This window comes from Haliotis rubra, unplaced genomic scaffold (genome assembly GCF_003918875.1).
Source record: "Haliotis rubra isolate DU_JTF1 unplaced genomic scaffold, ASM391887v1 Scf27, whole genome shotgun sequence".
Lineage (NCBI taxonomy): Eukaryota > Metazoa > Mollusca > Gastropoda > Lepetellida > Haliotidae > Haliotis > Haliotis rubra.
Genome location: NW_025766780.1, coordinates 2,959,944 through 2,975,123, shown reverse-complemented (window position 1 = coordinate 2,975,123; position 15,180 = coordinate 2,959,944). Strand labels below are relative to the sequence as shown.

Sequence of the window (15,180 nt, the reverse complement as noted above, 5' to 3'; positions counted from 1 at the left end):
AAAGGGAAGACAGTGACCGAGACCAGACATGGGTGATCTTATTGTATATGCATAGGATAATTTCGCTTTTCGCGGATTCATTCAAGTACATGTAACAATGGAATATGTATGTCATGGAATAATTCGTTACATAATCTTATTTAGTAAGAACAGCACAAATTATACAGGAAACAGAGACAAAAGTGATCTTTGAAACAGTAGAACTAGTATATATTGTTGTAATTTACGCTGTTCATGAATTATTAATTTGCCATAGATATAAATGCAAACAACTTTCATGTGGACATTTTCTCTGTAATCACAACATAGTTTCTGCACCAGCCGACAGAACTGAGAAACATGCCTTATTTAAACTGGCAAAGTAATCATGTTTTTGTTCACCTAATGTTCGTGCTGATACTACTACGGGTTATGTATCATTACTTTACAAGACCAAATCATAATTTATGGCTTAGATAATACTATCAAAATATGGACGCGGATGCTTCCCCAGTGCAATTTCGTACATGTCAGCCTGGACGTAATAGCTGAGTGTGCTCCACAATCAAACGTATCTCGAAAAAGCAACCTAGATCTTGATATTGTATTCAAAGGATGAAACGAAGACCGTGTCTTTGTGTAATTAGGATTTTCACTAACTGCTTGGCTGAAGTTAAGAAATTGGATTTTTTGACGACTTCTATCAAATCTATTCGACTGCCCACTAGACCGAGCCTCCGAGTCTCCGTATAGAAATTAATTTGAGGGTTTCATATTTGATAAAGCATAGGAATTTTAATCAAATAGCATATAGTCTATGAATCGTATCATGAACATATTTTGTTCCAAATCATTACTAGCAACGCAAACGCCAATTGTTAATATATGCCCAATCTCTTGTGACATACTCTCATACACAATATGAAGTACATTCCTCTAAAGAGCATACTACAAGAGTAATTGGCAGGTAACTTCAAACTGATGGGGTCTATGTGTTTTAAATGTCCTATTTTGTTGTGATTCTGATACTTTTGTCGAAAATATGAACACCTCTGAGGAGTTTAAAACTTGAATGGAATTTTCATCTTTTCATTATTGATGTTTGAGCTGTAAAGAAAAGAGAACAGAACAATCACACCAACTTCATAGGCACTTGCAGATTTAGGGACCAGTTGCCCAGTTTTTGCCCAGTTTTTCACATTTACTGCCAAGTCATCTTTGCTGCTAGACTGTCCGTTAAGTGGCGACAAGTAGTTATCTCATTGATGTACAAATATACAACTTATTTTCTGTGTAACAGCATGGTTAACATCAAACCACGTGCTGTGTACGTGACGAACATCATAGCTTGGTACTTAGTGAGGAAATTACATCATTGGGGTTTAATTATTATATGTATCTTTGTTGTTTCATCTTTTTGTTGTGATTTGAAGTAATGTGTGCTTAATCAGCTCGATCCTGCATATTTGAGTTATTTTGCTGGAGGATTTACCAATCTGATAAGAAAATGTGTCATTTATATGCTGAAGCATTACTTTCCTGTGCAAAAATGCAGTCATTACATTATGGCACGATAGGTACGGTTTGGACAAAGGTAGATACATGAAAACAAACAATAATAATTTGAGAACTGTGCGACAGCTAGGGTTTTCGCTTTCCTTTTAATCAGAGTGCAACAGTTTCCATTTTAGCATGCGGAATTTGGTTTTTTAAAGCATATACAACGATATGTAAAATATACAACAAACAATATATCATTATGGCTATATTATGATTCAAAGTAATGTCAGTTATGGCACACCCCTCTGACTTCTGTAACGTCATTGACCTGCTTCCTGACACATTGTCATGTGAGAGTGGTTCCTAGTTTCTTTTTGGTGCTATCTCATTTCCAAAAATATCCAATTTTCTGTTGAAAAGTCACAACCTGTTGTTTTTTAATCTTTTTAACAACAGTCTTTGTAGTGGAGGAAGCTTTTGGGAATAGAAACAACCAAGACGAAAGACATCTCAGATATTATAAATGACCATGGCACCTTTCAATTTTTTAATTTGAAATACATTTGGCAAAGATATCATTTAGATTCAATAAAAAAAACAATAATCTCCGAATAAACGTTTTTTTAGGGATGATAAATATCAGGTACTTTTTATTGGAATTCTGTTCATATTTTAACCAATGGCAAGCTATGCCAGTAAGCATTTGAGCTTCTGATATGTAGCATATGTGCTTGGTATGTGCTACAGTAAGAGCTGCATGTGTATTATGAGGAGCAGCATTAATAAAGAGGTTGATTTATGCACACATCAACCTGTTTATCATACTTATCACATATTGTTCATGTCATAACTTCTTGTCAGATAAGTACGGTTTGGAGTGAGTTAGAGATGTTAAAACACACAATAATTCCATAATAACATTTCCTGGCATTGTACATTTTATGTATTCCTCTCCAGTTACAAATAAACTGTTACCTACTTTCCATTTCCGTGTGTGTGTGTGTGTGTGTGTGTGTGTGTGTGTGTGCGTGCGTGCGTGCGTGCGTGTGTGTGTGTGTGTGCCTCGAGCCATTATATACAGGCATTTCGTGTCATTTCAATAACTACTCGTCTTGGAAAGGATTGAAATCCTCGCCAAGGGACCAGTATCCAGTTTCTTCCTGTAATGCATCATCATTTGCTTGAACATTGTCATCGTTGCCATAAGGGGGCTGCCAGGGTATTTCAACCCTCCTCCTCACACATCTATAGATATATGCAGCTATGGAAAGAATTGTCAGTGCCATGCAACGATCGTAGTCCTCGCTCGTAGGTTGGAAAACATGTACCATTCCAGGCCCTTGAGAACTTGTTGAGGAGTCGATGGCGGAGGCACCAAGTGCACTGTCATCTGGGGAACATTCAGGTCTTAGTATCACAGTAAAATACTCAATAAATAAAATAATAAATAAAATAATCAAACAACATAATGAAAAGTTCATAGTTAAAGGCACGATGTCACACATTTTCGACAATATTTTGGCCTATAATATATATATATTGGGGCATATGCACTCACTTTAGTTTCCTATTTATGCAATTATAAGACTTTTTATCCCTTACGACTTGCCTGAAATCAATAATTGAAACTTCCAGGTGAACAGCTTTCAAACTGAGAACAGTTGCCATATATGGAATCTAAACAATTGCTCCGTACATCGACTGTCGTACGCGGTGTTGTCGTTTACCGAACAGGTTTCAGTCACAAGTTGTGTGGAGGACGCTCCAAGGGACATCTATGGGGTTCGCTTGAAATAATGTTCTGCCGGTAGAGGATGCGAGAATCGATTTAATGCAACGATGCATTAATTCATTCGAACTTCTTAATTTAATATTGTAATTTAAAAACATAAATTGTTTTGGATAAATTATATGGTAGCTTCCCTGAGGGCTGATGGTTAGTATTTTTGAGAGAAAAGCATTACATATTTTTAGAGAAGTGTGGTGTGATAGCGTGCCTTTAAACTTTAATTACGGCTTTGTGTAAGGTAGAAAACTATAATTAAGAGAGCTGGTAGTTATTCATTGTGAGTTCTTTTACCTGATCTGCCTTCAGTTTGGTAAGTCTCAACCTGAAAATTAATAGAGAATGAAAATATATCAACATGCCGGGTGTCGTTTCGACAATCACTTATAGCATATTAATTATTGCATGTATTTAAGTTGTGTCACACAAAGATACAGGTTGATTTAAAAGACTATATAGCATAAGTGTTAGTACAACTGTATAACGTATTACAATTAAATTTAATAACAAAACTATAACTTTATGTGTTTGTGTTACACAAGGACACAGTCTCAGACAAAGTCACATATATCATACATGCTAGATATATCCAGGTACTTCACTGTCATCATTGAAGTGTATCGGCTTTGAAGATATTTTAACTGTCTCTGTCTGTAGGGTGCGGACCTTTAAAGAAATATTAATGACAATCAACAATCGTATAAATTATATAAGTGTTATACTATGAGTATGTGAAACTCGTAATGTTAAAGGTGTAAATACAAACTTTCACTCACAAAAGCAGCTGTTCCAGGGGCGTGTGCTGGATCCATTCCCGTTGCCTCATCTGTATGAATGCATATTGCAGCCATGTATACACTAAATCAATGCTCGTTTTAAAGATGGCTGAGATATTGCCGATGTGACGTTAAATAGTAACTCACTCACTCACTCACTTTAAAGTGCAAGTTCTTTTGTATTAAAGCTACTTATATATTTGTCGGATATTGGCTTTGTCCAGCGTCCCCATATGTGGAACTTGGATCAGGTGTTCTTGTGATCTTGTGATCTTGTGACTTGTTATGATTAAATGTTGATAGATGTATTTCAAAGTCAAATGAATTGGACATGAAGACTGAAAACGTTGCATATAGCAGGACTTGGTCGAATGATGGATGGTAACATTTTGGAAAAAAACACCCAATACAGGTTTTTGATACATTTTTACATAGTTCAAGGCACGACCAAAAGGTAATGTGCAATTAAAGAAAGGTTTCTGTTTTGTAACCTAAGCTGCAAAGGCGGATGGCCTACATATGCATCCATGCCAAGTACGGATGGTGACCATCACAATTAAATAAATACACTTCAAACAATGACAATTTATACACAAATGAGATACAACAAAGATGAGAAAATGAACGATATTTTCATGAGACGCCCCAATAATAACACTCGACAAAGGATTTTTATTTCTAAACCCGTCACTTTGCCAACTACATTTGTAGTAAGGATATATCAAATAGAAAAATATCTTTCCAACTGTGGTCTTCCAATCGCTAATTCAAGTTTTTCTTGTCTGGGAACATGCTTGAAGGGAGAAAAGTCGTAATAGCAAAAAGCATTTGTTCCGTGTTGTTTATTCTCATGACAAGAGGACATTGTAAGCTGCTGTCAGTATCAGTATCATATGCTCCCCATACACTAAGATATATGGTTTCCTCTGCTAGCAACAAGCCTGTGGATCTAACAACTTGGAATATCAAGAGATAAATGAAACAAAATAGATTACCAAACATAGTTATCCTCTGTTATTCATGCTATGAATAGGTGATGCATACATTTGTGCTGTGGAACTGCTGGAGAAATCAACCCCAAAAGATCCTATCAAGGGGAACAACTATGCTCTATCCGAGTATATGTATTTAAGCAAGGTAATGTTTTAATTTAGGCATGTTTTATTGCAAATTAACACATCGTTTGTATTCATTTAAACTTATCCCACTCAACAATTGTCAAAATTTATTGTGGAATCACTGTGTGAAAGGACATTATTTGAATAATTACTGACTGAATTTCTTGTCACCTTGCTATTCAATTAATGTATGCTTTCAAATTGTGTACGTGGGTCATTGACCCCTGTACCAAAATATACTCTATACTGTATACTATGGCAAAACTAGCTATTAACAAAAGATAATATTCATGTTTACCTGTGGCTTGTGCATTGTTAACTATATTTGGAGGTTGGACCTCGCCCACATCTCCTTCTTCCCTCTCCATTATTGCCTGTAAATGCATATCAAGATCATGCCATGTATATAAAAAAATATAACATACTATAATATTACATGTAATTGTGAGTTGACTAAGCCAATGTAAACATGCAGTCATGTGCCTTACTCTTCCTCAGTTTCTGGTTTGATTGCACCAAAATAATATACACCTTCGCTGTTCTTTTGCTCCCACAAAAACGTTCTTTACAACCAATGAGTGTATATAACATCAATGTTAAACATTTTAATACACTCGTGAATTAGGTAATCTAATTAATTGCAGGATTCCTTGAAGCAGTTTCCTCCCTGACTGACGATTTGTTTGGAAGCCCATATAGTATTATGCTAATGCATGGCATAACGCAAGCACTAAAGAATAGATATATAATTCTACCTTTGAACTGATCATATAATTGCACTAACGTCGTATTCATCCTTACATCACTCCATATGATCAGTGAGCAGCACGTAACGGTACTCACCTTGCATAAGACTAAGAGAAGTGTGTCGATTCCTTTTCCTTGTTTTTTCTATCAATTATCATCAAAAGTTGTATTGAGAAATTGGGTAGTTTCAGCAGTTTTTAATAATCGTTCCATTGCAACATAGGCAGTTTTCATGAAGTAGATATAGGTATATTTCTACATTTTATACTTAACACAAGGTTTTGTTGGTCACTTTTCATGATTGGACTACACGACTCACAAACTTTGCATGTAGTCATGCCAGCAACACTAAAACCAACTCTTCGAATCAACCGGTTAACAACCTGGATCCTCCGGTCCTCACAAGATGAGATTATGAACAAAACATGCCTCCTACCTTTTCTAACCGAATTGCCCCAGACTCTCAGGCCGGCATTGCTACAATCAAGCGAGTCCTCGAAAGTTACCTCCCATTAGTGTTGACCCGGAAGGAGTATTGGGGAAAATAGTGCCCCTCTTCAATGGACTGTTCAGACTGTGCTAATTTATGTAATGTGAGACGTGATACCTTACATGAAAGATCAGACACTTTGTATGTAACGTAAGGGTTTGTATTGGCACATGTTGGAGGTCGATGGATGTGCTTCGGCTTGATACTTCCGGTGACTATTGTTGACAGTTGTTACTGTCAAGTAGTGGATCCGGTAAGTGACATGCAGCAGGACAACCAACGGGTTACACCAAAACCACCAACAGCAGAATACTGGGCAATTATCAGCAGTTACTTCTGTAGCACTTGAGACAATGCGTGTAAAACACTACACGCCATGTTCATGTCACCTGCGTGATACCTATAACTTATTTCCGCATCACCCTGCACTGTGCATTTACATTCTGATTCAGTATCTTCTTTTCTTCCAGTTTTTATGTGTATCATGTGTGACAGACGACAGATCTGGGTTGAAATCGTCTCTGTAGCACTGCCGTAACTGTCCTTAAGCCAAATGAGTACGATCACCTTTCAAACATTATTTATGCAGAGTCTATTCCATTGTAGACGTAGCAAACCACGCAACATTTAGTGTAAGCTGAGTAGAATGTCCTGTCCCAAACTGAAAGGAAAGACAATACTCTCTGGGTGCATTTCTGAACACTTGAATGGTTCAATATGCTGTGTTGTATGGGCACATTTTCATTTTCAACTGTTTCCTCAAAATCGTCTCTCTCGACTCCAGAGAGAACCAGAGAGAACTCATCCTAGTTACAGGTATCTGGGCTGTAGAAGCTCCTTTTTGCAAACACCTTTCATTGTTACTGATTCTAGGACTAATTAGCGTGTATTACGGACATATACAAATACAGACATATACAAGTCTTAAAGACTCTCAAGACATACATAGGTCTTTTGCCAGCAGTCTAAATAAAATCATTTTCACTCTTTGTGAGTTGGTGAAGATCTTATGCTTCTAGGGAACTGGTAAGAAACTGTAAGTGATCGTATGTTACTAGGATATCATAGGTTGTGACTAGGTTACTGAATATGCACTAAGACCACTATTTATTCAGAAATGGACCCAATAATTCTGAATCGATTATGTTATAAGGAAGAGATTATTTCATTTATGAATAGAGATGGATATGCCCTGAATGTGGCGTCAGAAAAACGGGTATCAGAATGGTTACAAGTATAATAAGTTACCAGCTCACTGGAAGTAAACAAGCGATCACGGTCTTGAGCATTATTCACGAGATGGACACTGTCGACACGACGAATTGTCATTGACTGTATGGAGAAAAGGGTGACAGATTGGTTTATATTATATAACATATGCGAGAGAAGGAACACTTGTCCTGTGGATCCCTCGACAATGTTTGTAAATGTATATGTGTTTATTTGGTCCATTTCCAGAAAGGGATGCACTTTTGCAATCACTGAGCAATTCAGTAAATGGGAAGAAATGTTTCCTGTCCACTGAAGTCTGACACAACAGGAACAATGTCCTTGTCAATTTCTGTAGAGACTCCACACTGATCTGGGAGGGTAACTGGTGAAGAACCTATGATAGTATCGCACCTTGAAGAATATGTTGCCGAGTGACACTGTCATCATATATTCCCTATAGGAACATATAGATTTGAGAGCAATTTCAACTGGACTTTCCAGGCATAAATCTTTGGTCAAAGAGAGATAACTCTATACCAGAAATGATGACTTATATCAACACCATCAGTGAGATGGTGGTGAGTAAACTGGTCGGGATGGAAGGCGACTGAATAGTTAATACATTTTGCTAGGATATCCGTCGTTGAAAGTGTGCGAAATAGCCACTGGCCCGCTAGCCCGTGGCTAGTAAAACTCCAGTCGGGCCAGTTCATCACCACAGTCACTTGCCCGACTGACTAGTAAATGCTCATGGGGTCATTTTGTAAATACATCACTCCGACTTGTTAAGTTATAAAACACTTTTAAATCATGCAAGACATTGGCCTAATGAAAATGCTCATCATATTAGCAGCTTAATGATGAAACCCGTGTCATACCGACAATATCCTATTCCCATCTACATGTATTTTTGTGAACATTTGTATTCTACAGTTATATTTCGGGCTAGTGTATTATTTTGTGGGCTAGTAACTTTCAGGAAATCCCGACTGGGTAGCACCATGTGGAGACTATTTCGCACACTGTCCTCCATGTGGTGTTATGTTTGAATCTGGATCAAGAATAAACAAATCATGTAGTTAAGAGCTTTAACTGAGACAGACATTAAATGTCGTGTGCCATCATGTCTCTGTAGACAGCCAGGCAGTACAAGACTCCAGGCCATATGGAAAATATACACTGTCCTGTTGTACTCTCCTAAACCCGATTCTAAACGCCTCTCTCTATGTGTATATGCACGAATAAAGGATTCAGTTTGCGAAATGTGTACACCCACACAAGATTTTAATTGTCTCTGAAATGTGTACAATGCAGGGATAAATTGTATTGCAATATACTATTCACACTTTGCTAAGGATCAAATCATGGATTCAACAGAAAACTATGATGTAGGGTTAAATTTGGTTTAAATATCTAAGCTTATTGTAAGCATGGACCCTAGGTTTCAGTATGTCACTGCACCTTGTGGATCCCATTCCTGCTACTGACAGGTGTTGTGCACTTGTCAATGACTCGTTGCATGATTTGCAAAATGGTTGATTGGTGCCATGAAAACTATGTTATGCTTACTCATGTATCAAGTGCATAAGGTTAGATTAAAATGACTGTTTGTCTAAAGAGGGGTTGCCATACTATTATTTATCCAGTTTTAAATTTCAAATTATGAATCTACTTTCAAGTAAAGTTGTGATTTTTTGTGATCCTTAGCAAAGTGTCAGTAGTATATGTTGCGACTCAGCTACCAATATTGCGATACGTATTGGGATATATTGGGAACTTACGTGTTTGACAATAGTGACAATAATTGTACATGTCAGTTCTATTTCCCACATTACAAATCCATAAACTTATATGTTATGTTTCTGATAACAGCAATCTCAAAATTAGATTCCATAGTCAGGGATTCTATTTTCTGTTTATACAGTAGCATTACATATGCCGTTTTGTCAAAACAAAGACAGAACATTTGCTGTGCATGAAAGTCTGTGTAAAATTTAATTTAAATCATAGAGATAATCACAAAAATTTCAGATATGTTCTTTACCCGATATACCGGTTCTCAGAAAATATATTGCAATACGTATCGCTTGAAAAGCGTATTGCGATATACCGGTATACCGGTAATACCGTGCAGTCCATCTTTCCAGGATTGGTATCCTAGGATACAACCACAATAATTACAGTTAATCTCAATTTTATTATTGCCAATGAATATTAACAAGCATATTGCATGGGTGACTGGTGATTGTTTGGCCATTTACATTGATTACATCTCAAATATGATCATGAAAAATCAGATAAAACACATATTTAAATACAAATTCAAAGGTGCTTCACAACTGGATTTTTCTTCTTATTCATTTTAAAATAATATTTATGACAATAAAGGCATTAAGTGTTGTAAAATTCAAATGAGTCACATTTAACTACTTTGCAGGGGCTGTATCAAGATATGTTTTTTACTCTATATACCGGTTCTTAGAAAAAATATTGCAATACGTATCGTTTGAAAAGCGTATTGCGATATACCGGTATACCGGTAATACCGTGCAGTCCTAGTACATTATGAATATCTTTCCAGGATGGGTATCCCAGAATACAACCACAACAATTACAGTTAATCAAAATTTTATTATTGCCAATGAATATTAATATTAAAAATTGTTATTACATATAATAAACCAGGGGTGTAACAAGCACAACATGCTACAAAAAGGATGGTCGGTGGCACAAGTAACATTGATCGGGTTCAACTCCTGATGTTCTTATGTGCAAAGTATGTGCTTCCTAACTGATCAAAAGTTACGATACTTTTTTCACAATTTACTGTTCTTTTAGGGTAACCTAAAACTGAATAAATATTCCGGAAGAGACATAATGTGGAGACTTTACCTTTCAGAATAGGCTAGCCAAGCATATCACCAAGGATATAGAAAATATGCCAATGTCTTGGCTAACAGTACTAATGAATCGCTTTCCTAATAATGGCCTTCAAACAAGCATATTGCATAGGTGACTGGTGGTTGTTCGTCGCCACTTACATTGATTACATCTCATATATGATCATGAAAAAAGATAAAACACAATTATAAATACAAATTCAAAGGTGCTTCACAATTTCATTTTTCTTCTTATTCATTTCAAACAGAACATTTATGACAATTCTCAATTGCATTCTCTATAACTATGAAGGCATTAAGTGTTGTAAAATTCAAATGAGTCACATTTAACTACTTTGCAGGGGCTGTATCAAGTTTGATTTCCCAGTGATCTGGTGTTTGCAAGAGAAAACGACTCATTTTGATTATCATTTGACCTAGCCTTCTATGTTTCCTGTTCCATAATGGTGATTCCTAACTGCTATTTTCCCCTCTTTAGCTTGTAAATGGATCTGCTGACAGAATGCTATAAGATTAAATACAACAGTTCTATTTTCCTACCTTTTTTATATGTGCATTGTATTGCACTATTCATAAATGACGATTGAGTAGTCATTATGCTTAAACTAGAGCATAACATTTAAATACATATTAAATTTAGACGTATAAAGAAACTATGTATTGAAATCTGATTGTTAATACTTGGAATCCGTTCAATTGTGTATCGAATTGCTAAAACATCTCCATTAAAAACTGCAGATGTCTTGAATTATTGTCTGATGAAACTGAGACGAGGATGATAATGTATGGGTTGTTATGGAACCAATAGTCACAGTATATTACCAAAATAAGAGACTACAAATATCATATTCTTGTTACATAAGCATGGAGCACGCTGTTGGAACAAATCTCTGTAATGCATTACAGTTTAGATAATATTCAACCCCATAATATCACCCATGATGGCACACATCTCGAAATAATAGGAACATTCAGTTGGGGTAAAGTATATGGAGAAACAGCTAATTCCGAAATTATGAAGACTTGCATGTATATTGCTTTGACGGTATATGTATACAACGCAGCAGTGCGCATTCACCTATGAACTAACACTATTTCTAAAGGAGAGTTATCGCGCCCTGTGATGAACAGGTTTACATGACTGCTTGACTAGGCGAACCATGTTTGGGCAAACTGCATAGTATTTTTGTTATGTTGGGGTTTTTTGGGGGGTTGAAAATGTTTTGTATATAGAACAATCGGAAATGCTAAAATTAAAAGCATTGATAATATACATTGCTATGGATAAATGTCAGTGTGGAGAATCAATGTTATAAGATATATTGACGTATGTACACATTTGAAAACCCTAACTTCCACCATCATAGTTCTTGATATCTACAGTCAAAATGGAGCTTCAAAAGTAAGTATCAGGAAAATTGTTTACAACGTATACCCAGTAACCTTTCATATATATGTCAGGCCCTGATCTAGGACTTGAGTAGATTGTAAACATGAGAGACACTTAATACAAAATGATTAAACTGAAATCATTCAGTTGTATGAAGTATTTTCTTTTTCAAAATGAACTGTCATGATGAAAAGCCATTCTTATCAATGGGTAAACCTGTTAACGATACAATAAGTCATGGATAGATCCTGAAACAGTCCTAATTAGAGAGTGAACAGTTTGAACATATACATATATATTAAATGTATATCAAAAAGTGCATAACACTAAAACATGACCAAAGCTGGGCAATAATAATCGAGGCTGCTCAATTTGAGGATACATAATCATGCCCCACGCTGACAACATTTGCAACCGATACCTGCAGGCTGACCAGAACACTAGAAAGTTGTCTCCCTTTACGCTCGGTGACTTTTGATGTATTGCTATAAGTCAATGAACTTAAGTTTGCCATTACAAATTTGCTCCAATGAGCGTTTCTTCTGTATCTGAATATTTAACAGAAACTGAGTCTGATTCTATTCCATTACATTAATAAGCTGACAAAATAAGATATATATTAATGTTGATAAACCGGTCAAAGTCGTAATGAGTCATGATTGCTCTGTCACATCGCTCTATATCATTTGGGTAAATGCCAAGGTTAGTATCATATTTCAGCCAGTAGGTGTTTACTATCAGCGTGGGACATACACAGTAGATTTCCCACAGGGAATATTAGGTCTTTTTAATCATGTCAACGAAGGTATTTACTTACAACCCCCACATGATATAAATCTATTATAAAACGTTAATGCAGATGAGGAAACAATATGCTTAATATAAGCACAAGTGGCACAGAAAGGAATGAGTTCCAGGTACCGAACTGTGAGTCTTTCTGACAGCTCCGAAACTCTATTGACACCGGAGAGAACCTGCATGGGAACTTCGATGAGCTAGTTCGTACTGTGTTGTGGAAAATGATGTGAGTGCCCGACATCTGGTGATGGTGTGTCTACAGGGGGATGGCACGGCATCGGGGTGACAGGATTATGTGTTCTGTCCAAGGTTGCATCCCCATCTGCCACTGTCTAGGAGAACACCCGCAGTGGAAACATGTCACTGATGTAAGTCCTGCAAATCGAGAACATACCCCTCGCATTAGTTCACAGCGACCATCAGATAGTTACTTGTGAATAAAGGTCCCTGCAAACAGTTTAACTGATATACTTGAAATACGTTAAAGATACACAGACATAGATTATGAAGTTTATTTCTACCAATTACTGACCATTTGTGATTCTGTAAAAGAACCCATTCTTGGCAAAGTCAGCTTTATTGATTCTGATACCATCAAGCATGGCCACTGCTGGAAATGAAGCCTCTCTTGATGACAATGTGCAGTACTGTGGGAAGTCATGGTCAAGCCAGGTTCCAGACATGACTTGTTGCTCATGAATATCAGCCACTGTCAACTGTATGTCCTTGTCGTCAGCAACTGGTACTTCGCCTGGCTCAAAACTGAGACATCCTCTTTGAGCTCTCACAGTTAGTTGACTCAAAGCATCCAACCCAGAAGTTCCAGCCAAGGAGGTTTGGCGTCTTGCAATCGTTGTGACTGCACTTGTTTGAAGCAATATTGCTGCATCTGCTTCTGGAATCGGATCACCCAACCCTTGGAAGAAATCAGAGGATGGAGTTGGATGAAGCTGCGACGCAACTTTGCCAGTAGAAAGTTCGGAGATCCCTCCAACTCCACAGTCATCTACAATATAGTGATGATATATGTTCTAGTTTTCCGAAGCTAGACATAACTTCAGTTAGGAACCAATCTTATATTTTGATACATCAAATTTCTACTCAGACGTATTTGACTGAACATGTATGTGACTCAAAGTGTAGATACGTCATGCGTGCGCGGTGTGTGCTGTAGATGCATTCAGACATTGTATTCCTCAATCTTCATAAGGTCAGTTAAGCCATAAGCCAATATTTCATGGAGCCAGTATGCGCTGAGGTGAGCTTTAAGAAATTGACATACTACTTTAAACTATAACATTTATGGATGTTCGAACATACTTTTGTTGGGCATTAAGAAGGGAAAAAATAATCATAGAGGTACATGAATAAATCATTTATTGATGATGACTCAGTTTGGCACATGTAATCCTTTTCCTCACCAGTTTGTTTTCCCATTTCTGTAAGTTGTACAATGTAGGGCTATTATGTGTGTTTCCTATGGTACAAAGCAGATTACTGGAATTTGACAGTAAATATTAAAGGGAAGCAACCCTTGTCATGTTTGTCACTGCAGTCACAAAACAGATAAATGCACACGTTTTACATTGCTTTACATGATGACATCATTTGACGCTAAAATGGAATATCCCATTTCAAAGACTGGGATGTACCCTGAGTGGAATTGGCTCTGTACGAATGTATTATTAGATGTCAGCCCTGTTAATCCTCATGGCTTTGTATTGTAGATAATGGATAAGGCTGTTGGTGAAACAGTGATAGTCGGTAATTGGTTGAAATATACCATGGTGGGTAGTGTTTAATCCAATATACACTATATAGACACAATATACTATTTCAAAGACCCGTGAAGATACGAGTTAGAATGTGTCTTAAGCAACCCATGCTAAGAGGCGACTAAAGGGAACGGGTGGTCAGGCTCGCTGACGTGGTTGATGTCATCGTGTCCCAATTACGTAGATCGATGCTCATGCTGTTGAAAACTGGATTGTCTGTTCCAGTCTTGATTATTTACAGACCGCCACCATATAGCTTGAATATTCAGGTGTGCAGCATTAAACAACAAACCAACCAATCATATTTCAAAATGTATTTTTCTTGTTCTTGTTTATATTTTCACATGCAAGTGATATTTCGGAATGTTATTTTCTAGCGTTTGGACTGCTTCTTGATAATATTATTTCCGTTTACTTTCTTTGCAACGTCTAACTGATACTGACTGGTCATGCTACATTAAAAATATATTGACTTGGTGTGCTAACATATTTTGTTTGGAGGTCTTGCAAATCGCCCATTTCTGGTGTCCCCGCCGTGATGTTGCTGGAATATTGCTAAAAGCGGCGCAAAACCAAACTCAGTCAGTCAGTCTTGCAAAACGAAGAATTTGTAATAACTTCATTTTCTGCACACGTCATGATCACAATATTGGGTGAACCTAGCCAGCTATTTATGTTTGCCTATAAACAAGGACACGTAACACATCTT

At 36.9% G+C, this 15,180-nt stretch overlaps 1 protein-coding gene and 1 long non-coding RNA gene across 3 annotated transcripts; both read right to left on the bottom strand.

The window, feature by feature from the left end:
- Window positions 1-2,212: 2,212 nt before the first annotated feature.
- Window positions 2,213-8,968, bottom strand: LOC124280582. Of its 2 annotated transcripts, XM_046716561.1 has the most exons (6): window positions 6,343-8,968; window positions 5,458-5,533; window positions 4,042-4,091; window positions 3,842-3,931; window positions 3,560-3,590; window positions 2,213-2,869 (listed from the first exon to the last, which is right to left on the bottom strand). In XM_046716561.1, exons 2-6 carry the CDS (start codon window positions 5,470-5,472, stop codon window positions 2,756-2,758), a joined length of 300 nt encoding a protein of 99 aa, XP_046572517.1. In that variant the 5' UTR covers window positions 5,473-5,533; window positions 6,343-8,968; the 3' UTR covers window positions 2,213-2,755. The 2 variants fall into 2 exon arrangements, with proteins under 2 accessions (XP_046572517.1, XP_046572516.1); XM_046716560.1 differs by lacking the exon at window positions 3,842-3,931 and having other exon boundaries at window positions 6,343-8,964.
- Window positions 8,969-9,167: 199 nt separating this feature from the next.
- Window positions 9,168-13,621, bottom strand: LOC124280585. Its single transcript, XR_006899717.1, has 2 exons — window positions 13,229-13,621; window positions 9,168-13,071 (listed from the first exon to the last, which is right to left on the bottom strand). It is a non-coding gene; the product is annotated as an uncharacterized LOC124280585 (long non-coding RNA).
- Window positions 13,622-15,180: the final 1,559 nt, after the last annotated feature.

Excerpts from the sequence above, each read along its gene's own strand:
- LOC124280582 (XM_046716560.1), bottom strand. The coding sequence starts at position 5,527 with ATGGAGAGGGAAGAAGGAGATGTGGGCGAGGTCCAACCTCCAAATATA. Across the intron at positions 3,591-4,041 it reads CCCCTGGAACAGCTGCTTTT|GTTGAGACTTACCAAACTGA; the intron begins GTGAGTGAAAGT and ends ATTAATTTTCAG. Across the intron at positions 2,870-3,559 it reads CCAAACTGAAGGCAGATCAG|ATGACAGTGCACTTGGTGCC; the intron begins GTAAAAGAACTC and ends AATGTTCCCCAG.